The sequence below is a fragment of the Vombatus ursinus genome, unplaced genomic scaffold (genome assembly GCF_900497805.2).
Source record: "Vombatus ursinus unplaced genomic scaffold, bare-nosed wombat genome assembly UNPS02009573.1, whole genome shotgun sequence".
NCBI classification, from domain to species: Eukaryota; Metazoa; Chordata; class Mammalia; order Diprotodontia; family Vombatidae; genus Vombatus; species Vombatus ursinus.
Window position 1 is genome coordinate 25985552 of NW_020949351.1, and position 23169 is coordinate 26008720.

Here is a 23169-nt window from a genome sequence, read left to right on the forward strand (position 1 = left end):
AGAATTGTAAGTTTCCTTTTTATTTCTAAATCTGTGATCCTATGATTCTTGAGATCTTCCTACTATTTTCTGTCTGCATTTGTGAGGGACCGCCCCATATCTAGAATGTACTCTCCACATCTTTGCCGCCTTCATTTGTCTGCCCTGACCTCTTCATCCAAAAATGATCTCTTCATTTTCAAATCTTCCTAGAGTACTTTATCTGGATCAGGTATACTTAACCTTTTTTGTATTGTAGTTCTCTCTGGCAGTCTGGTGAAGTCTATAAATCTTTTCCCAGAATAATGTTTTTTAAAAGATTAAAATAAAATATATAGGATTACAAAGGAAACAAATTATATTGAAATATAGTTACCAAAATATATTTTAAAACGTTCACAGTCCCCATAGTAGGAAGTATTGGGTGGGGGAAGAGCACACAATGAGGGAGGGGATATTTCTTTTCTTTTGGGAGGTGCCATCCCCAATGGCAGCCATACCATTCACAAGACTTCCATTATGGTGATATTCCAGCTAGGTCACTACCCACTCTGGTAACCCCACCCCTACCCCCCCGCCCCTTCCCAACTAGATTTCTTTCATTGTAGTATCCCTCCTGAAGGACTGTCTCCTCCCCTAACCCTCATTGGACTTATTTGCCTTCTAGGGTGACTGCATGCCTGTCATTCCTGCCTTTCCCCTGTACCCCAGTCTCTGCCGTTGAGTCTGGGCTTTCTGTTGCTAGGCTCATTTCTCTGATCTCCTTTCAAAAATCTCTCACCTTTTTCTCTATTAAAGTACTCCTCTGATTCTTACCACTCCGATACAATATAAGCTCCTTGAGAGCAGTGACTTTTTTTTTCTTTTTATTTTTTTCTGTCTTTTTATCTCAGTACCTAGCATTATACAGAGGATTTACAGCTGAAAGGGACCTTAGAGGCCATCGAATCCAAATTCCTTATTGTACAGAAGAAGAAACAGACACAGAGAGGTTACTTGACTTGTCCAAGGTTACATGTAGCTAAGAAGTGTCTGAAGCAGGGTTTGAACCCAGGTCTTCCTGATTCTAAGACCAATGACCTATCATCCACTATACCAGGCTGCAATGTCACATAGGAACTCCTATGTGATATTGCAGCCTGGTATAGTAGATGATATAGTGCTTGTTGTTCCTACAGAATCTCAGAGTTGGAAGGGACCTTATAGGTCACAGATTGCTTCTCCAGTTTACCTGACAGGTGGTCATTCATTCTTTGCTCAAGAATCTCCAGTGGCAAAGAACTACCACCACACCTCCTAATGAGTCCATTCTACTTTGGGATAACTCTAGTGGTTAGGAAAATCTTCCTTACCTCAAGCCTAAATTCTACTCTTCCACTTCTAGCCATTGCTTCTAATTTTGCCTTTTGGCAAAGGAAGAAAAACTCCAATCCCTCTGTAACATGATAACCCTTCAGATACTTGAAGAGAGCTATTAACAAGGCTCTGTTATGATATATACATATATACATACATACATGCACACTCATATATACATTTATATCAATATGTCATTTATATGGGCAAAACACTTCTCTTTTTAGGCCCTTAATTTCCCCACCTCTAAATAAAGCATTGTGGTATAGTCAATCATTCAGTCAATAAGAATTTATTGAGTGCTTACTATGTGCCAGGTACTGTGCTAAGCCGTGGGGATACAAAGAAAGGCAAAAGATAAGTCACTGCCCTCGAGGAACTCACAGTCTAATGCAGCACAATCTAATAAATAATAGCATTGGATCTGGAGTGTCAGAAGACTTGAGTTAAATTTTATACCTATACCACTCACTAGATATGTGACTTTGGAGAAGTCACCCCATCCCTATTCCTTCTCCCCCTCTCCCCACCATTGTTTTTATACCAGATGAAGGTATCCTTAGTTATGGCTTTGCTTATTTATGTGTATATCACTATCATAACACTCTCAAACTAAGCACTTTTAGCAATGAGACTGTTCATTTTCTTCCTTCTATCCTCAACACCTATTACAATGAACCACACTTTGTAGGAACTTAAAAAAAGTTTGTCGAATTCATTTGGTTCTTTGGGCTTTCAGCAATCATTTATTGCTGTTTTCTCCACCGGGGAGCCAAAGAACCAGTATAGGAACAGCAGAATGACTCCATTGGGGCAGAACAAAGGTTCATCCAGCCAAATATTCGGTCTCTGAAATGGCGCCAAAGAAAATTTTGTGGGAGAAAATGGTAGTTACCTTCCATGATTTAGCTCTCAGTGACTAAGAACATACCTTAAACTTAGAAACACTGTAATATGTTCCTTAGATCTTTAGAGAAGTTTGGGGTTTTCAAAGCCCTCTCCTCAAAAACAGTCTGAATCTCAGTCAGTCAGTTAGGCAACTAGAGTGTCAACCAGTATCTATTAAAAGTCCACTAAGCTGCAGCTAACATACTAAACTGTGGGGATGCAAAGAAAGTAAAATAAAACAAAACAAACTGTGCCTGTTCTCAAGGAGCTCACAATCTGATGGGAGACAGCATGTAAGCAATTATGGTACAAACAAAGTTATACAAGATAAATTAAGGATAGTCTCAGACGGAAGACACTAAAATTAAGGAGGGCTGGGAAAGAATTCTTAAAGAGGTGGTACTTTAACTAAGATGTGAAGGAAGCCAGGGAGCAGAGATGAGGAGGGAGAAGTGAAATGATTTTCTCAAGGGCACACAGTTAGTGTCTGAACTAGGACCTGAACCCAAATATCTTTATCCCAAGTTCTATGCACTATGCAGCCCTATTAAAAAAGAAAAAAAGAGACAACTCTTTTTATTATAAACTAAAAAATAATCAACACACACAAACATTTCAATAGCCAAAGAATAACAAGAGGACTATAAAAGAGATTGAAAACCTCTGTTACACATAGTTTTTTAAAAGGTATACGTTAAATTTAAGAATGGAATCACACTATTTCTCAAAGACAAATACAATTTTTTAAACATTGGAAGTGTGTGTTGCAGTATGTAAAATGCAAAAGCTTGCATCATTTGTTTGTTGACAAGTCATTAGACATATTTAAAGGTCAGTATGGAGTTGAACCTAGAGGACCTGGCCTTCCCTAGCAGGATTCTGGGCGAGAGTCCCAACCGAAGTTGACCTCTTTTGGGTGGAAATGACTTTTTGGATGATCCTAAGGCCTCCTGACATATGTAGAGAAAGGCTATAGAGATGAGGTGAATTTTTATGGGAATTATCTTTGTGTGGTCCTCTTGGCTCCTAAGGCACTGGTGGAAGGGAAGGGGATTTTTAACCGCAGTATTTCAGAATGAATCTTGGAGGCTATTGACACAGAGATCTACTGCAAGTATAATTCTTAACTTCCTTGGGCCAATCTATTATATATCTGGAGGTCTTGGCTATGAATGTTTTTAACAGAAAATCCTTGAGGGTCTCTTATGTCTGATGATCTTAATTGGACATTTTTCTTTTTAAGTAGGAATGCTTTTGGTTTGTGTCTTAAAAACATGTTACCTTTAAATTTTTGTAACTTTGAAAATACATTTTTTTCCTCCAAGTTTGGCTTAATTGTCTTTCCTCCAGGCAGATTATAATTCTGCCAAGTTTGAAGTTTGTAGCTTCATCCATTATGGGATTACTGGAACTATAAAAAGTCTTTATGTTTTTCTTTTAGATGATGAATACATATGGGTTTTAACTCTTGGAAAATATGAAATAATTCAAAGGACTTTACCCTAACTATTTAGACAAAAGAATTGTCTCGCCTTTGGGTTCTCAACAAATATGGAAACTTCCCATCCCCAAATAATTACTTTGATACTCTGGTGACTAACTGATTAATCAATCAATTAATTTAAGCATTGGCTTACAACAGGGTCTGGTTTTTGAATGCTTGGTGGATGCTTTAATGTCTTATAATTAAGACTTGACTCACAGAACATTAAGTATGAAGAGATCTTACAGATCATCTAATCGGAATTGTTAACCTTTTGTTTGTGTCCTGTGCTCCTTTGCAGGGCTAGTAAAGCCTATAGGACCCCTTCTCAGAATCATGTTTGTAAACATACTATAAAGGCAAGTAGGTAATGCAGTGAATTTAGACCTACAGTCTGGAAGACAGCAGAAACCACCAAAACTATCTGTTGTTGATTAAAGAATAGATAAAGAGATCAATGAAACAGACTACATGAGGAAGGATAAGAAGCAATGTAACTCAATAATCCAGTGTTTGATAAAGTAGAAAACATAAATTACGTTGGGGAAAAAACTCCTTATTTGATAAAAACTGTGCTAGGAAAACTGGAAAGTAGTCTGGCAGAAATTAGGCTTAGATCAACATTTTATACCATATTCCACAATACATTCTAAATGGATATATGACCTTTATGTTAAAGATTATAACACAAAAAAAATTAGGAGAGAAACAGATCAAATCTCTCTCACAATTATGGGTAAGATATAAGAGGTAGAGGTAGTTACAAAAGATAAAATAGATAACTTTGATTATATGAAACTGGAAAGTTTCTGCACAGACAAAATTAATGCACCTAGGATAAGAAGGGAAGGGGTTGAATGGGAAAAAGTCTTTGCATCAATTTTTTTCTGATATGGGTTTGACATCCAATATATAGAAATAATTTTTATGTATGATATATATGTATACATGATATGTACATATATACAATATATGTCAAAAGATACAAATAAACAGTTTTCAAAAGAAGAATTACAAAATATTCACAACCACATGAAAGAATACTTTAGATCACTAATAGTAAGAGAAATACAAATCAAAACAACCCTTTGGTTTCACCTCACACTCTGTAAATTTGCAAAGATAAAAAAATGACAATAGTCAATGTTGGAGGGATTGTAGAATGATAGGCACACTAATATGTTTGATGGAGCTGTGAAATGGTACGACCACTTTGGAAAGTAATTTGAAATTTCACAAAGTGCTAAAATGTCCACAGACTTTGACTCTGAGAGTCCATTATATCCTAAGGAAGCCATCAATAAGAAAGTCCTCACATACCCCAAAATATTTAAAACAGCACTTTTTGTGATAGCAAAGAATTGGAAAAAAATGAATAAAAATTGTGACACACGAATGTAATGAAATCTTACTATCATGTAAGAAATGATGTATGCGATGAATGCAGAGAAGCATGGAAAGACCTACATGAACTGATGTAAGCAGAACCAAGAAAACAGTATGTACAATAACTATAAAAATATAAATGGAAGAACCAGGAAAACAATATGTACAATAACTATAACAATATAAATGGAAAAAAATGAAAAGTGAATGCAACAAAATTATAATGATCAGGCATAACTTGAATGAGGAGAAATGAGAAGATACTTCCAAACCACTGCTTTGTGGATGTAGGAAGCCCACAGGTATTCCACATTGCACATCAGACTTTTTCAATGTATTCATCAGTTGTGCTTAGTCCCCCCCCTCCTTATTTTTCTTTCCTTTTTTGTCTTTAAAAATACTATTTGTTATATGGGATGGCTCTCTGGGAGGAGAGGGGCAATTCTGGGGAAACATCAATTAAACACTTTTAAAAAAGGACTTTCTTTGTGGATATGACAAAAACCAAGGTTTCTTGAGGATATTTTAGGTGGTGATTAATCTTTGAGTCATAATTGTGAAGGGTACAGATATTAAGAACCAGAGGTTAAGGACTATAATTTAACAAATACCTACATTTTCAGTGCATGTGTGTAACTCATACTGAAATGAATGGAGCTGTTCATGAAATTCTTTCATTTCATAAAAAGACTCTATGTAAAATATGAAATATGATGTCACCTCTGGCCAGATGTAGAGGAAAAGCAGGCTTCCTTGTGGTCATATCCTGTATAACTAACTGTTTTTGAAAAAAATACGCAGAGAGTAAAATTTCTTCTCTTAGGGAGTCATGGGGCCCCAAGTTTCATTCATTTAGAATATAGCTTAGCCAAAGAATGTCAGTAACTAGTAAAAAGGGATACAGGTAAAACCAGAAATACTTTTAATCACCTAATTTGGATCACAGTGTGTAGGTGGTCTTTATGCTAAGTAAGATGCACTTAAGGAAAAAAAAAACCCAAACCACAGAGTTTTCCTACGTAGAAACAGCAAAAAGATTGAGTCAAAATTTGAAAGTTTTCTCATGAGAACTTGGACAGTCAAACAAATAGTGAAAATAGTATGATTGAAAGAGGGATAACAAATTGTGTCTTTTCCCCCCTTACAATTGTAAGAGGTCTCCAATGTAACTCTAAATTTCATCGCATCAGTCAACGAAATGTGACTGATTTCCCCCCTTTTCCATTTATATCACATTGTGGCAGGTTGACCTGCCACAAAAATACCATAGTTTGGTATATTAGTTAAGGTATTGACAAATACTTTAACTAAACTAGGGTCTTCTGTTTTTGTTTGTTAGTTTGTTTTTAATACAATCTATCACAATATGTAGGCTGACCTTTTAACGTTTTGATAAAAAAATCTGGGTCAGAATTGTTATTGGCCCACATCCTGGATAGACTACTACTAATATGGTTATTGGGAGAACAGTAGTTGATAAACTGTAAGTTATTATGAAAACAGAAGCTATTTCCACATCTAAGCCCTCAACCATCTTGGTTTCCTGATTGTTTTGAGCAGCAACTAATGGGTAGAGATCTCCTCATGCCCTCATTTCTGTTGCCTTTGATGTTCAAAGTAGCTGCTGCTGTACCCAGAGGTTTTTTTTTCTCCCTATTCTTACCCAAGGGCAGTGGGAATGGGGACTTGAATGTGTCTGTGTTGCCCCTCTACTGTTTATGTTGAGAGAAGGAGCATCAGTGGGTGGTTCATTAATATAATATACTTTGTAAAAAAAATAAGGCCTTCTTAGATGTTGAGCCTATTTGCGTGTGTGTGTGTGTGTGTGTTTGTGTATGTGTATATGTGTATGTGTGTGTGAGCATCTTTTTAATGATGGTTGATCTGCTTTTGGTACTTCCAACCTCTATTCAAATCCTTTACGAAGAGTTTTAAAAAGAAACTGAGCACTTACTAGCTGTGTGACCCTGGGCAAGACACTTAACCCCATTGCCTAGCCAAAAAAAAAAAAAAAGAAAGAAACTGAGCATAAGAATTTTATTTGACCTTTAACATTTATATTGCCCTTTTAGACATTGACTAGTGTCACAGCTCTCCTTTAATACTAAATACCACCTTTTTCTCAAAGCTCCTCATATCATCAGTGTAAGAGAAAACAAATACCTGCCAAAATAAATATATTTGGAATTTTCCCACAAGGAGAGCTTCCCATGAAAGGGAGACTCAATGGTAAACAGAGAAGTGAGTTAACTCTACACTAACTGATCAATCTTTATTTCTTTGAAATCCAAGGATCACAAGCCACTCTCCAGATTTCATTCACCCAAGTTCCAGTTCTCTGACACTAGCAAGCTTCTCTTCATATCTTTGAGCCTCAATTAGTCAGTCAACTAGCATTTTTGAGCACCTATTATTTGTCAGGCATTGTGCTAAGGACTGGGGAAACAAAAAAAAGGGGCAAAAACAGTGTCTACTTTCAAGGAGCTTACATTCTACTCCCTCAGTTTCCTCATTTGTAGAAAGGGGGATTGGACTAGATGATCTCCAAGGAAACTTTCGACCCTAACATTTTAAGATTCTAACATCCTTAGTTAAAGCCATGTCTCCTTCATACTATGAATGCAAACTGAAAATGAATGAATGAACGAATGAATAAAAAAAAATTTGTTAAGTGCTTACTATGTGCAAAGAAATGTTCCAAGCACTAGACATACAAACTGAAAAAGCATGCCCAATTCATTGTCTTAAAGAGCTTGTATTCCAGTTGTGGGAGATGACACATAAGAGTTCAGCTCCAAGGTGGATGGGATGGAAAAGCCAAGAAAAGAAGTACCAAAGGTATAAAGCTGCAGAGCATATAGAAAGGCCTGGGTATTCTTAGGGAGCATCAGTAGGTCAGATAACAGTGTTGGAAGGTTCAGAGGGCACAGAGCTATGTCAGTTGGTAAGGCCTAAAGGAACTTAGGATCCAGCGGCAGGATAGATGGTAAAGTCTGGTGGTCTTACATTTCACTTGAAGTATTAGTGTTGGTGACTCCCATCCTATTCAAAGGATATGAGTCATTGGTCACATTGCTCTTCTCAGATGCTTCTAGAAGTCTAAGCTGCCTGGGGGTTGGGAGAAGTAAGGGGGAAGAGGTGCCCTAGGTGACTGATCATTGCAAACACCAACTGTCCCATGGAGTCTGGATTGCCAAGGGATGGGATCTTATGGTTGGGGGAGTTGTACAGGAAGTTAAGTGAGGAGGGCATCTTGCCACTCTAATGGGGATGGAGGAATTGGGGGGAGGACTGAAAAGAAGGCAAGGACTCTTCTTCAATCCCCAGGCCTCCAACACCCTAGGGGGACAGTCAGTTGGGAAGAATAACATGACTACTTATACCACTTGGATGATATGAAAATAATTAGTTTTAATCCTTCAAGTAAGATGGAACACCATCAGATAGTATCATCTGATCTCCCATGGCATCTGGCTGGTCCCTCTACACTCCTTGGTCCATTATCTGAACTACTGTAAAGCACTTAGTTCTGTGCTCTCCACCAATATAATGTGCGCTCAGCAAATATTCACAATAGGCCCTAGTTTAAGTGGACTACTGAGGACAAAGATTGAACAAAGAAGGATACTTTTGAGAAATCTGTCTATCATGCTCCAGCTGATGAAAACAAATTGATAGAAATTTTAGGAGGAAGACAAAATAAGAATTTGAATATACCTGCTGCCACATTGTCTTCCCCTTCATTTCTCTAGATATACACACTGCTACAGTGTTATTAATTTTATGATAATCTTATTCTAATCTTTTTCAATAGAAATCAGGAACAGTCTTGGGACAAGTTACTATTCTGCTATCATTCTTTTATATTTAATATTCTGTGGACTAATGCACAGGTGGGCAAAATAACTGCTTCTGGTACTTAGATAAAATTATTGAAAAATACTTTTTGGTGTGGAGCAGCTAGGTGGCACAGTGAATGGAGCCTAGGAGTCTGGAAGACTGATCTTCATGAGTTAAAATCTGGCCTCAGATACTTACTAGCTATGTGACTCTGGGCAAGTCACTTAACCCTCTTTGCCTCAGTTCCCTGATCTGTAAAATGAACTGGAGATGGAAATGGCAAACCTCTCCACTATCTTTGCAAAGAGAACCCCAAATGGAGTCACAAAGAATGGGCCATGACTGAAAAATGACTGAATAACAAATTGAGATATGAGTTCATCTTCTGAAAGTACTTTGGGACAAATTCAATACAGTAGCAGATCAGGATGTGAGAATGATATGTACTTCATTTTGTTCTTACGTGATTTTGATTTCTTCTGCTGGTGTTGATGTTAATTTTCTATCTCTTAGAGGAAATTTGTGTTCACGTACTATTTTTGGTTAGTCAGTCAATCAGGATTTATTAAGCATCTATTATGTTCCTCAAAGAGTATTAAGTACTGGGGATACAAAGAGATGCAAAAGACCGTCCCTGCTCTCAACTTAGAGTCTAATGGGACATAACATGCAAACAGCTATGAACAATAAGATATATACAGGATCAATTGAAAATAATCCATTATATAGTGTGGGTTTGTCAATGTGCTGCAGAGGATGGTTAAAATACTGTTGTTTTTTTTTTTTAATTTTGGTGGCCAACAGACTAGAACCTTGAGAGCCTCAATAACATTTATCTCTTCATCTGCATGGTTTTCTAATGTTTAGTTCTTACTAATACTATTTTCTGAAAGAGGGGGAATTCTGTCTTATTGGATAAGGTAGATGTGAGCAAATCATAGAAACTGGACATTTCTAATGACACTTTCTGTAACTTGGAAATATTTCTTTATTTTTTAAAGTGGTTTTTTTTAGGCACATATCCCAGCTAACCATTCTTCTCATTTCTGACTTGAATATAGGCTTAATAAACCTGAGGATGACTATATATGACTAAATTACTATTATCCCTAGGCTCAATTCTCTGACTTCTTTCAAACCTAACACTGACTAAGGTGGCCAAATCCACCCTAGGAAAGTCCATCAATAATAGAAGAATTTGATTCCTCTTTCCCTATGTATTAGTATGGTCATTATGGACTTGAAACTGCGGAATTGGATTGATTGCTTAGTTGGTGATAGTAGAGGTGGTAAAATATATCATAAACTGGTAAGTGGTTACAATCCTCCAATCTGAATAGAAAAAGAGGGTCTAATTTTTCAGTTGTATTTGGCCTATTAAAATTTCAAAATGTAAATTGTCAAACCTCTGATTTCTGATATGATACATCTCTTACTTCCAAAGATACATAGCTATAGATCCAGATACACAAATACTCAAATTATACTCTTGGAAAACGTACCACTTTATGAGAATGAACACAATGTAAAATTATCCCTTTTTGTAGAGGCATTATGAAATTGCACTCTGGATTTGGAGTTTGAGTGCATAGAATACTGACTTTACCGCTAAACTGTCTTTGTGAACTTGACCAAAACATTTTACTTCCCTGGGAGTCTTTGACTCAGCTGTAAAATGATTAGGTTAGACTAGTTGATTTCTAAGGTCCTTTCCAGTTCTAAATTCCATCTATGAGCCTATGATTGCAAGTGAAAATATTTTATAGTTCTTTTTAGTTAGGGAAATTAATATGACCTTATGCTATGAGAACTGAACCGTTTTTCTCCTTGGAATCAACTGAGCCAAGTTCCTTTCACTGCACAGTGCTAACAGGGGATAAATGGGAGGTGACCTAATTGTGTATCTTTTATTTGTCACATTTATTAGATGAATACCATTACTCCATTACTTATTAGTTGTTTGATTCATTTCCCAGTTATGGGGGTGGCAGAAGAGAGTTTTCTTTTTTAGTATTGACAGCGTATAATAGATCACCCCCAAATAAGAAAAGTGAGCACGGACACTCCAAATACAGATTCCAAAACCTTGTGAAAAGAGATGTTTAGAAATATTTATAATTACATAACAATAACTTATTATAATGCTTCTATCTTATCTGGGAATAATTTAAAGAATTGCTACAATGAAACTCCCTGTTATAGGAAGTACATGCATATGTGGAAAAGTTGTAATAATTCTGTAGCTCTTGAGTCTTTTATTTTCACTTGCCTCTTCAGAAAGGTAGGTTGTACCATTATAATAGATTATTTTCTCTCTCCACTCTTCCTAACTAAGCCTTTTCCTCAGTTGCTTTTCCTTTAGCCAGGCATTGGTACAGGAAATTAATTGTATGATGAAGATAACCTCAAATAGGAAATACCTTTGACAGCCACAGCCCATGAAACTGTTAAATACATCACAGTGTTTCCTTCATCAGGAAAACTGTCATTTAATTGTTATTTAATACTGGCCAGAACTTACTATGACACCTGATGATGGATTGTAGGGCCAGATATAATGGTCACTGTTATTCCTCATGGGCATCTCTATGCCACACCTAAGCAGCCTATGATGTGTACTATGTATACATAAAAGCACATTTATCACACCTTTATTGTTCATGTGATTGCAATATACTTTTAAATTGTTTACTTAAGTTGTGTTTACACAGCTAAAAAAAAACCCAGCTAGGTAATTGCCTCATTTTCTGGATGGTGGCCTTTGTGTAGATTTTACCTAAAAATTTTAAAACTAGATGAGATAATCTGTTGGCCCTATTCACTTTTATTCTTTTTTTTTTTTGATGAAAAACATAGTTCCTAAAGAACTATTTACAAGTGTAAATTAAAACATTTTATTTCACTAAAAGCTTGATCCTTCAGTCGTTTAGCATGAGGATGTTCCCTTAGAAATCAGTAAGTCACAGTTAAAAGCAAAGAGTGCACAGCTGGGCTATTGGTATGAAAGCATTTTAATCTGATACTATCTTATTTAGAGTAGAGAAGACTAGATCCAGGAATAAAAGGAAAACATCTGTTTAAAAAAACACACTCAATCCCAAGGAAAAAAAAACTATAAGTACTTTTCTTTTATAAAATGAAGCTCACTCTTGATTTCTCAGGGCTGACTTCAGTCAGATTTGGCAGGCACCCACATTAGGATTTCATAATCCTGGCTATACAAATATGTTTATATATTCTGAATATATGACTTCTTTTGTACCCAAACCTCATAATCCTGTGATTTGCAGACAGAGTCTGATCATCTTGATCTTTTTATTTCATTCTAAGATTGTGAAGAACAAACTTTATACCTCAGTAATCACAGCAAAGGATGCTCAAGCTGTGTTTCTACAAGCCCCAAATGGCCAGCTCAAAAGTGGAAAAATCCAATTAGCCAATCAGCTTTTTGGGCTACATAACAGCAAACGATTGCTTGGCTGACGTTTTGTTTTTATATATTTTATATATTTGTTAGTACATAGTAGAGACAACGCCTTAGCACCTAGGCACAGTGCTGATTTTCCTAAAAGAATCTTTGCAGTGTAATTGCATTAACAAGTGTGTCAAATGGATGCCACAAGTTTAGGAATTACCTCCAAGCTCTATTCATTTTTTCAGATATTCTAAATGAATACAGTCTATGAAACCCACCATTTCTATAGTCTTTTCCAGGATGCAGTGCAGGAGTGCTATGGAAATAGCTTATTGGAGAAATAGCATCCACTCCTTAAAATAAGCTTTCATGGCTACACAGGTGTGCTGTGCTCTAAGGAATCTCTGTACTGTAAATGAGACTCCAGATTTGTAAAGGTGTTAACTTTCAGGTTAACTTTACTTAGTGGAACTTCCTCAGTGCAATTAAAATAGGATTCAATTTACATAAATTCAAGTACACCAGAGATGGGAAGTGAATGACATGTCAGGTAGGTTAAAACAATAATTGGGTGTTTGGTTGAACTATTTTTTTTTCTTTAAACAACAACAGCAACAACAAACAATGTTTGGTGCTATTTACTGTTTAGTAAAAAAGTATTATTTAGGTTTGATTCAGAGTTAAATAAGTTGGTGTTCTTTTTTTAATGCTTACGGTTTGTTTTGATCCAAATCCTTGTTTTAAACACAACTTTTCAGGCATACAGATTTTGATGTTGTTCAGTCACTTTTCAATTGTGTTCAACTCTTTATGACCCCATTTGCGCTTTCCTTGGCGAGGATACTGGAGTGGTTTGCCATTTCCTTCTCCAGCATACAGACATTAGTCGGTGACTCTGTAGCTACTCATTGAGTGCCTACTATGTTCCCAGAATGGTATTAGATATTAAATATTGTGAGGATACACATAAAGTCTAAGACATAGAACCCGACCTCAAGGAGTTTACAATGTATTCAGTGAAACAAAACCTGAGTGAAATAATTAGAATTCAATGCAATATGATTCCATTCAGATAGACAAATATATAAAGTGTCAGCTATATGCAAGTCATTGTTCTAGGTAGTAGAGAGATATGAAGATAACTAAGTCACAATTTCTGCCCTAAAGGAGCAAATTCAAATAGTAGAGGGAGTAATTCTAGCATAAGGTAAAACATGCTACATCATAGGTATGAAAAGTATTACAGGATTTTAGAAAAGGGGGTTTTGTATATAGTTGAGGGGGCTCAGGGGAAGCTTAATGAAGGATATGGCATTTGTACTGAACCTTGAAGGATGGGTAAGGTAGCGTTTTACTAGTAGATTTAGGGAAAGAGGGAAGGAGGACATTTATGACAGAGGGAATAGTATAAGCAAAGACCTAGAGGCACCAGAATACATGGTGTATTGAGGTAATAGGATAGAATACATATAGTGGGGGACTAGTGAGAAGAAAAGCAGGAAAAATATATTGGGATAATATTGGAAGGCAATTGGATATTATTATCTAGACAGCATGGAAGTTTATGAGGAGGGGAGTGATAATATAAATTGTGTGGTACTGACTTCAGTGCAATAAGGAATTCGGTGTGAATCAAGAGCATGGAGATGGCAATGTGCACCATAATGTGGAGTGAGATACTTGTCTGATTTGATATATTTTGGATCCCAAATAGCTTCTTGGCCTCAAGGCTCTCTCCACACAGATCCATCCTCCACTTAGTAGCTAAAGCTGATGTTCCTAAAGCACAGGTCTGACCATGTTACTCCCCTCTCCCTAACCCCCTACTCATATTCAAACTCTAGTTGGCTCCTTATTACCTTTAGAATAAAATATGAAATGTTATGTTTGGCATTTGAAGCCCTTCACAACATGACCCTGTTCTTCCTTCCAAGGTTTCTTATATTCTTCTCTCCCCTGCGTATTCTGTTATCCACCTACACTGGTCTATTTACTGTTCCTCATACAATACCACATCTTCTAGTTCTTGACTTACACACTCATAGTCTGATTCCCTAAGCCTGGAATGTTTTCACTCCTCACCTCCAGCCATCTCTCAGTTTTCCTCCCTTTCTTCAAGATAGCTCAAACACAACCTTCTTCAGGAGGTCTTTCCTAATTCTCTCAGCCCAAACACCTGATCTCCATCTGCCATGTATGTCTCGTTAGTACCTAGTTATTTACATGTTGTTTCTCTCATTAGAATATAAGTTTGTTGAGGACAGAGATTATTTTTGCTTTTCTTTGTATGCCTTGTGCTTAGCACAGTGCCTTACTCCTTAAGTAAGTGCTTAATAGATACTTGTTGACTGACTGACTCTTCTGTTTGGAAGAATTAATTTTTTCCAAGTGGTTATTCCTTCATTGTTGCTACTTGGGGAATCAAATTCATGTTTTTGGCTCTGTAGTCGTATTGGTGGATTCTAATTAACTAAGAGATTCTGTAAGGCCAGGTTATGAAAGTGCAGCAGAAATGGAAAAGAATAAAAAATTTTCTTGTTCTGTTTTCTTATGGTCGATCCTCATGGCTCTGTGAATGTGAAGAAGTATCAGTTCATGCTTTTCATGGAATAATCTTTATGAACCAGTATGACCTGGATTGACCAGCTTTCTCAGCCAATTGTATTTCTTCTGCAGTTGTGCAGACTTATTTTCAGTCTTACTCAGTGTTCTGTCTAACTCCTGGGAGGCAGAGTAAGGTGCCTGTGGTGGCCCAACAGAACCTATTATTTTAACAGCTAATATTTACATAGGGCTTAAAGGGTGCAACTCTTTTTTTTTTTTTTTAAACCTCCCTTTATAAGACTTGAAGGCAAAATGAGATTTGAAGAAGAAAGGAAATTAAACTAATAGAAACTTAGTCATAAAAAGGCAACCCCATACTCAGGTTACCACCTCTGCAATGTTGACAAGAGCAGGCCAAATGCTAATCATACCTCTCCCCCGGTCCCAACTCCAAAGTGTGTGTGTCAATGACAACTGCTTTCATAGATACCACCATCCTAGGTTTTTGGGAGATCAAAGTATGAGTTGATCTTCCATTCAACTTTTGGTTCTTCTCCAGATGTAGATTTCAGGACAGGAAGATGTGTTGATGAAAGATTGATGTGTATTGGAGTCAGGAAGGGACTTGAGAATTCAGTTGAGATTGCATCATCTTCTTTGCTTTTTTCATTTGTTACCAATAAGATCATGGCTAATCCTTCCACACAGAGAGGGTTTAGCAGAAAAATACCAACATGATATTCAGAGAATTTTTTTTGTCTGTAAAGGCATGTAATTTTTGATGTAGTTTTTCTTTTTAAATAAAAGGATAACAAAAACATGCTGGAGCATAGGAATTAGGAATTTGCTCATTAAATGTGTGTAACAGCTAAATGTGTATCTTGCTCATCCTGATTTGTGAACTGCAATTAAAAACTTCTTTAAATTGTTCTTTTTCATTCTTAATCATTCTTCTATGGAATCAGAAATTTAGCAAGGTACCTTAGAGACCATTTAGTCCAGGGATTCTTAACCTCTTTTGCATGATGGTCCTCTTTGACAGTGTGATGAAATCTATAGATCTCCTCTCAGAATAACATTTTAAGTACATAAAATACACAGGATTGCAAAGGAAACCAATTATGTTGAGCTACAGTTATCAAACACTTTTTTTTTAAAGTTCTTGGACCCCAGGTTAAGAACCTTTAATAAAGTCCAATACGCTAATTTTGCAGATGAAGAAACTGAGGCCATAGAGATTAAATGACCTATCTAGGATTATTCAGCTAATTATTGATAGAATCAGGACTAGAATATAGTTCTCCTTACTCAGCCCAAAGGTTGTACTTCTTTGGTTTTAAAACTGTCTACATGCCATTCTAGAATTGATTTTTATTTTGAGGTTAAATAATTGATGTAAATCTAGTATCAAGAGAGTGAAACACTTTAAGGCTGGATTTAGAAATGTTTCCATTTTATTTAAAAACCTTATAGAGATTGAAGCATTGACAAGGCTTTCCCCATACATCATCCTAAAGTAGCCATTGGCTTTTTACAAAGACTTTTAAATTACTTATGTCAGGACATTATCCTTATTGATGGAAATTTTTAATGTAAGATGGTGAAGGATGGACTGCTAATCCTGGCCCCCAAAGTAATAGATTCAGATACTTGTGGTTTGTGTTAATACACTAGTCATTAATATTTAATGCTCTTTTGTCTTCCATTTCAGCCCATCTCTGCCTGCCCTTGATTGGCAGCTGCCATCTCACTCAGGACCTTATGAACTTAGGATTGAAGTACAGCCCAAATCCCACCACAGAGCTCATTACGAGACTGAAGGAAGTCGAGGGGCTGTGAAGGCATCTGCAGGAGGACACCCTATTGTACAGGTATCAGTATTTTTTCAAAACAGGAAGGTTTGTTTGTTCTGACATGTCACCCAAAATTTATACTTTTTTGGTGTTCAATATCCTATCTTTGGAGAGAAAAAAAGTGTAGGTTTTCCTTCCATTCTTATCCTTCCTTTCTTCTCTTGCCTTCTTCTCTCTCTTCTCACCTTTCCTTCTTCCCACAATGATCCTTTCATATCATAAGCACTCTAGGTGTTTGGGTTGTCTTGGTTTTTAAAAAAGTATTGTAGGTACTGGTTTTCTCTTTAATATGTTTAGCAAAGAATTAGAGTACCATGTGATGTTTCTCTCCAGGCTCTTTTGATTGAACCAAACTTTTATACCTAAAAAAAATACATGCTGAACTTGGAGACACACTTCTGCCTCTGCTAAGTAGGTAATGTTGGGAAGGCAGATTGGTAGAAGACAATATAGTCCTTGGGAGAAAGTCAGGTCACTGGCTACTTTTCTTCTTGGTTTGTCTACCCCTATACGTTTTCTGTTACTCATGACTCATAGATCCCTTACAAATCATAAAGAGATTACATTGAAATCAGAAGCCAGAAAATCAAATCATTGAATTTAGAAGGACAGCACAAGCAAAGAAGAAAGATACTTTGGACCACCATGGGAATTCTTCTAACTTTCCAGATGGTGGCAGTATGGATCACTGAGGGAGAGTGGATGAAGTGGTCCTTTCTTTTACCTTCATGGCTTCTTTTGATGGATTTGAGGGACTCCCATGGTGCCGTTTACATTCTTAGTGTGCTTTAGGATAGAGAAGAAGAGAATGAAAGGAAAGCAAAGTTAACTTGACAATCTGAAGATTTTTTTTTTTAGTTTCCAAGTAACAAGTCTTCAGGGAGTAAATTTTAATATTTGTCAGGATTATTGTGAGAAACTCACAGTACTTTGGCCATGTCTCATTTACTTTTTAGCCATAGTCTTAGTCAAGGTTTTTTTCTCCAGGCATGTAGGTGGCACGGTGGATAGAGTGCTGGGCTTAGAGTCAGGAAGACTCATCTTCTTGAGTTCAAATCTGGCCTCAGACACTAACTGTGTGACCCTGGGCAAATCACTTTACCCTGTTGGCCTCAATTTCTTCATCTGTAAATTGAGCTGGAGAAGAAAATGGCAAGCCGCTCCAGTATCTGTGTCAAGAAAACCCCAAAGAGGGTCAGGAACAGTTGGACATACTGAAATGACTGAACAGAAGCCAAAGTTTAAAGTAGTGAAAATCAGAGCTGGACCCAGCCCACTGATTTACCTTAGGGAACTTTGGAGCAGTCACTTAAAGCTTACTGAATCTCAGTTTTCTCTTCTATAAAAAGATGGGTGTAGACTAGATAATAGCTAAGATCATTTTTTGCTCTATGATTCTATGATCACAATCTGGTCTATAAATCATGGCCAGGCAGGTGCCAAAAAATAAACCATAGTACCAAACTATCCTTATATTCCTACATCAGCCTTGTATATGAAACTATCCTGAATCCCACCTTGTAGCTGATAACCCAGGGTTATGTATGAATGCATAGGCCTAGGACTAGGAAAGGATTAAGATTTATTTAGTGGACACTGGCATACCTGTGAATCTGACCACTTACCTGGGTTAAACCTTGTTCAGACTTCGTAAACATTTGCCTAGTGATTTAGATAACCCCCTAGTTAATTCACCAGATGGATGCTATTTGGAGGTGTCTCCCTCAACCATTATAGGACCAGTGCTTCTAGCTTTTGCTAAAAAAAGATCATAACATGGCTTTTGGCTAAGTCTTTGCAGTTTCAGTTTACTGTTGCAGTGATCATCCAAAGATTACTACCATGTACCTAATTTCTGATGCTAAATCTCCTCTCCGCTCTTTCCTTTTTGTTTTGCTTTATTAATTCTAAAAGCTTAATCTTGCTGTCTAAAAAGATAAGGCCTGGATTAGGAAATTTTTGGTTTATTTGGCACAATTAAGGACCACACATAAAAAAGAAACTATTCATGCAATGTATCATATAATAATAATAATAATAATGACAATTAACCAGCATTTATATAGTACTTTAAGGTTTGCAAAGCACTTTACAAATATGATCTCGTCTTATCCTCACAACAACCCTAGGAGGTAGGTGCTATTATCATTCACATCTTACAGATGAGGAAACTGAAGCAGATATAGATCAAGTGACTTACCCAGGGTTCCCATAGCTTGTAGATATTGGATGCCAGATCTGAACTCAGCACGTAGCATAGTGCCTGGCACATAGTAAGTATTTAATAAATATTTATTGACTGACTCTAGGTCCAGCACTCTGTCCATTGTACTATCTAGCTGCCTTCAAAAATATGCATATATATGTATACACGCATACGTCTGGTAAAAGTGCAAAATATAGTTTTTTCAAAAAAATATCATTAATTGACATTTTCTGTGAGTCAGTTATATTCAACCTTTTTAAACTCTCTCATTCCAAAGTTTGTCCCACAAAGGGCATCTCTCTGAAAGAGTTAAATGGCTCAAATGGTCCTTTCTCTCTTGTTTTCTCTTAAGCAAAAGAAATAGGAGAATCTTTTAAGTAAAGGCTAGATAATTACTTGTTTAGAATACTGTAAAGAGGATTACCATTCAGCTATGAACTTGAGCTGTGAAGGCCCTCCAACTCGGTAACTCTGAGTGTGTGTGTGTGTGTGTGTGTGTGTGTGTGTGTGTGTGTGTGTGTGTATGTATGTATCCCACATCCCAGCTTCATAAAGAGGCTGAAAGGAGTGGGCAGTTTATTTTCCTCACTGTTTTGTGTATGAGAAATGCCACATGGTCTTGTTATCATTCAGAATAATAAACATGGTCAAGTTGGTGAGCAAATTCTAAGTGAAGAGAGGAGCACAGAGGCAACAGTCAGACAGCAAAGGTCTATGTAAAAGGAGCCCACGATTCCTGAGCCAAATTCTACCCTCAGATGAATGTCTGCAGCTCATGTTGACTTTAGTACTTTTCCTGCATACATCTAAGGGTAGAATTTGGCTCTTTTAATGGTGACTCATTGTGGCATTTCCCCACCTCATAAACATTTTGAAAAAAATGGTTTACTTTGCTTTGGGGTTAGGACATTGAGGATGAGGTCTTTGACCAGTAAGCCTCATTATTAGCAAGGAGGCAGACATAACATTTACCTTCTGTCACTACTTTCTGTCTACAGAAAATTAAAGATTAAAAAAACCCAGATAAGCTTTTTGGGGGTATTTGCTTTTTCTTTCTGTCACAGGTTTTATCTAATAAACTTTGAAAGTTTTTTTTTTTTATGGTAAGTCACTAACTTTCAAGGACTGCATTAGAGATGAGAATCTCTTCATATGGCCTAGAACTCCAGGTTGTATAGAATATGTACACAGTGTTTCTTTTCTTTTCTTGCCCCCAATCATGAAACTGGTCTCCCCAGTCCTGTTATTTGGAAAAAATACAAGTTAGAAAGGGCCCTCAGCAGGGCTTACAGTATTTGTGTGTTATTCCATTGAGATAAATGAACAGGGAGCGAGGAAAGGGAGGCCACAGAAACAAATGGTTGGTTTTCAATGCCAAAAATCAGTGAAATGGAGTCAGGAGGAAGCATGCTGAAAAGCTAGGCACTTTAGTTGAACATATGTGAATGACATTAAATGAATATTTGTAGCCATTCAGTTGATGCCAATTAATACCTACTCAGGTCTCCACATGATGTGAGGAAATGTTGATGGAGAGACTTCAGTGCACCATGGCCAGTCTGACATTTCAAGTTTCCACCTTGGTAGGTGGAAAAAGTGGTGAAAATGCCAGTAGTTTAGCTAGCCTAAATAACAACAGAGATTTCCCTCCCCTCTTCCGCTTCAGTTTTTAGTGAATGAAAGCGTGCTATTGCTGAGTGGAAAAGATAGTGTACTGAGAAAGGAAAGAAGACTGGTACAGAGGAGAAATGAAAGTAAAGTCATGTTACTGTAGAGAAACAGTGTTTTCAGTAAAAGCTGAGAACGTAGATTTATTTAGATTTATTGTAGTTTTTCTTAGGGAAGTGTAGAAACCACAGAGGTCTTGGGAATGTGCTGCATATATTTAACACCTTTCTTTTTAGAAATTCAAAGCTTTTAGGCATCATTAGTTTCTTCACAATGTTTCACCAAGAATATAGTGGTTATCACTCTTCCTATGAGGCAGCTTGGTGTTGCTCAGTCCCATTCAATTCTTTTTGACCCCATTTGGGTAGAGATACTGGAGTGGTTTGCCATTTCCTTCTCCAGCTCTTTTCACAGATGAGGAAACTGAGGCATACAGGGTGAAGTGACTTGCCCAAGGTCACACAGCTATTGTCTGAGCCCAGATTTGAACTCATGAAGATAAGTCTTCCTGACTCCAAGCCTAGCATGCAGCGAGGTGTAGTAATAGAGTATTAGGTGTAGTAATAGAGTAAAGCACAGGCTTCAGAGTCACATACTGCTTCTGTCACTTACTATGTGACCTTAAGTCACTTTGCTTCCTTGGGCTTCGGTTTCTACATCTCTAAAATGAAGGAGTTGCATTGTATGACTTTTATGGTTCCAGCTCTAAATCTTTTGGTGTCCATTGGCTTATGGAGGGTGAATGACTTATTTAAAACCTCTAGGAGTTAATAGAAGTAAAACCTACAGGACACAGTACTTCTCAGGAGTAACTTAAAACTTAAGTAGACTTTGATCATGTTCTTCCTTTGGTGTGTCTGTCTCTTTAAAGGATAATGCCCAGTGAAGACTAGTGGTCTAATAAAGACTCAGTCGAGTCTACTTTTGTGGTTACTAGCTCCCTCTGTTTCTGGTTGGGATGTATGGCATCATATAGAATTCCAACCAGATGTAAGATGATGTGTTTTATAGCTTATCCCCAAAGACTGGAGGAAGCCGAGAGCGAGGAAGGTTGAATGGGAGGAAGATAGGTCAGGACCCCTGTAGTGTGCAGGGCATTTATAGGAGAATGGAGGAGACTAGAGCTAAAGAGCTCCATCTATACCCAGGGTGTCCCAAAAGTCTTAGTGCAGTTTTAATGTTTTACTCTCTCTCTCTCTCTGTGTCACTCTTTCCATATATAAATACACATTTGTTGTTGTTCAGTCATGTCCAACTCTACTTGACTCGATGGACGTTGTCCATGGATTTTCTTGGCAAAGATACTGGAGTGGTTTATTATTTCCTTTTCCAGTGTGTCCCTATTTTACAGATGAGGAACTGAGGCAAATAGGGATTAAGTGACTTGCCCAGAGTCACACAGTTTATGAGTGTCTGAGGCTGGATTTGAACTCAGATCTTCCTGGCTCCAGGCACAATGCTCTATCCGCTGCACCACCTAGCTTCCCTTATATATTCACACACATGTATTCATATATGTGTATAAGTACACATATCTGTTTAGTAATGGTGGATGTGAACTGTGAGCTATTTGAATAGTGATGGACTAGCTTCCTTAGCTGCCTGGCCTTGCCTACTATAACTCCCCTCACTCCCAATTTCCTACTTTTAAGATCTGCTGAGATAACCAGAAAGGTTCCATGCCAGTGAGCCATCTTATGAATGACAGGCCTAGAGTCAAGAATTCAAATCTGGTCTCGGACTCTTACTAGCTGCATGGTCCTGGACAAGTCAATCTCTTTCAGTCTTACTTTCTTCATATGTGAAACTGGGGAAATAATAGCACCTATCTTCTAGGGCTATTGTGAGGATAAAATGAGGTAGTATTTGTAATGTTTTGAAAACTTGAAAGCATAAAACAAATACTAGCCATCAATTACTAAGTAATTATTACTGATTACTCAGTAAAGCCAGCTTGGTATTCTCCTTTCATGCTCAACATATGGGTAGTTTGTACACAACATCCACTCTCAGGACCAACCTGGTGTGTAAGTGAGGTTTGGATGGATCCTGGATGATATGCATGAGGCTATAACTATGCAGATGAGCCACTTATCAAGGGGATGGCTGGAACCACAGAGTTTGGAACAACCAATTACTGGTGATACACCCCCCAAAAAAACTGATTAAAAAACTTTAACCTTTCTTGGTGAGATGATTTGGGAGGCACTGTGGTACGTGGAAAGAATACTGTCATTGGGGTCAGAGGACTAGAATTCAAAACCCATCTTTGTCATTTACCTGTGAGATCATAGGTAAGTTGTTCATCCTCTTTGGTCCTAAATTCTCTTATTTGTAAGATGAGAAAATTGTACTAGATGGCCTCTAAGCTATCTACCAGCTTTAAAGATACAATCCTATGTTTCTCTGATTTTGGGCAAGGGGTGAGAAAACTATAGTTAGAGACTGAATGTTTTTGTGTTAAGATACTATTGAACTTGGTTCTGAGCCTGAGCTGGGCATTCTATTTCAAGAGGTGAGCTAAGTCTTCCTTTATTTCTTTGAGAGCAGA

The 23169-nt window shown here is 37.2% G+C and overlaps 1 protein-coding gene across 2 annotated transcripts in view; it reads left to right on the forward strand.

The window, feature by feature from the left end:
- Positions 1-23169, forward strand: part of NFATC1 (nuclear factor of activated T cells 1) — a 201498-nt gene that overhangs the window by 37728 nt on the left and 140601 nt on the right. For both annotated transcript variants that reach the window (XM_027852466.1, XM_027852467.1), the window contains exon 3: positions 16603-16762. In XM_027852466.1, coding sequence (XP_027708267.1) covers positions 16603-16762 — 160 coding nt within the window. The remainder of the gene's footprint in view (positions 1-16602; positions 16763-23169) is intronic.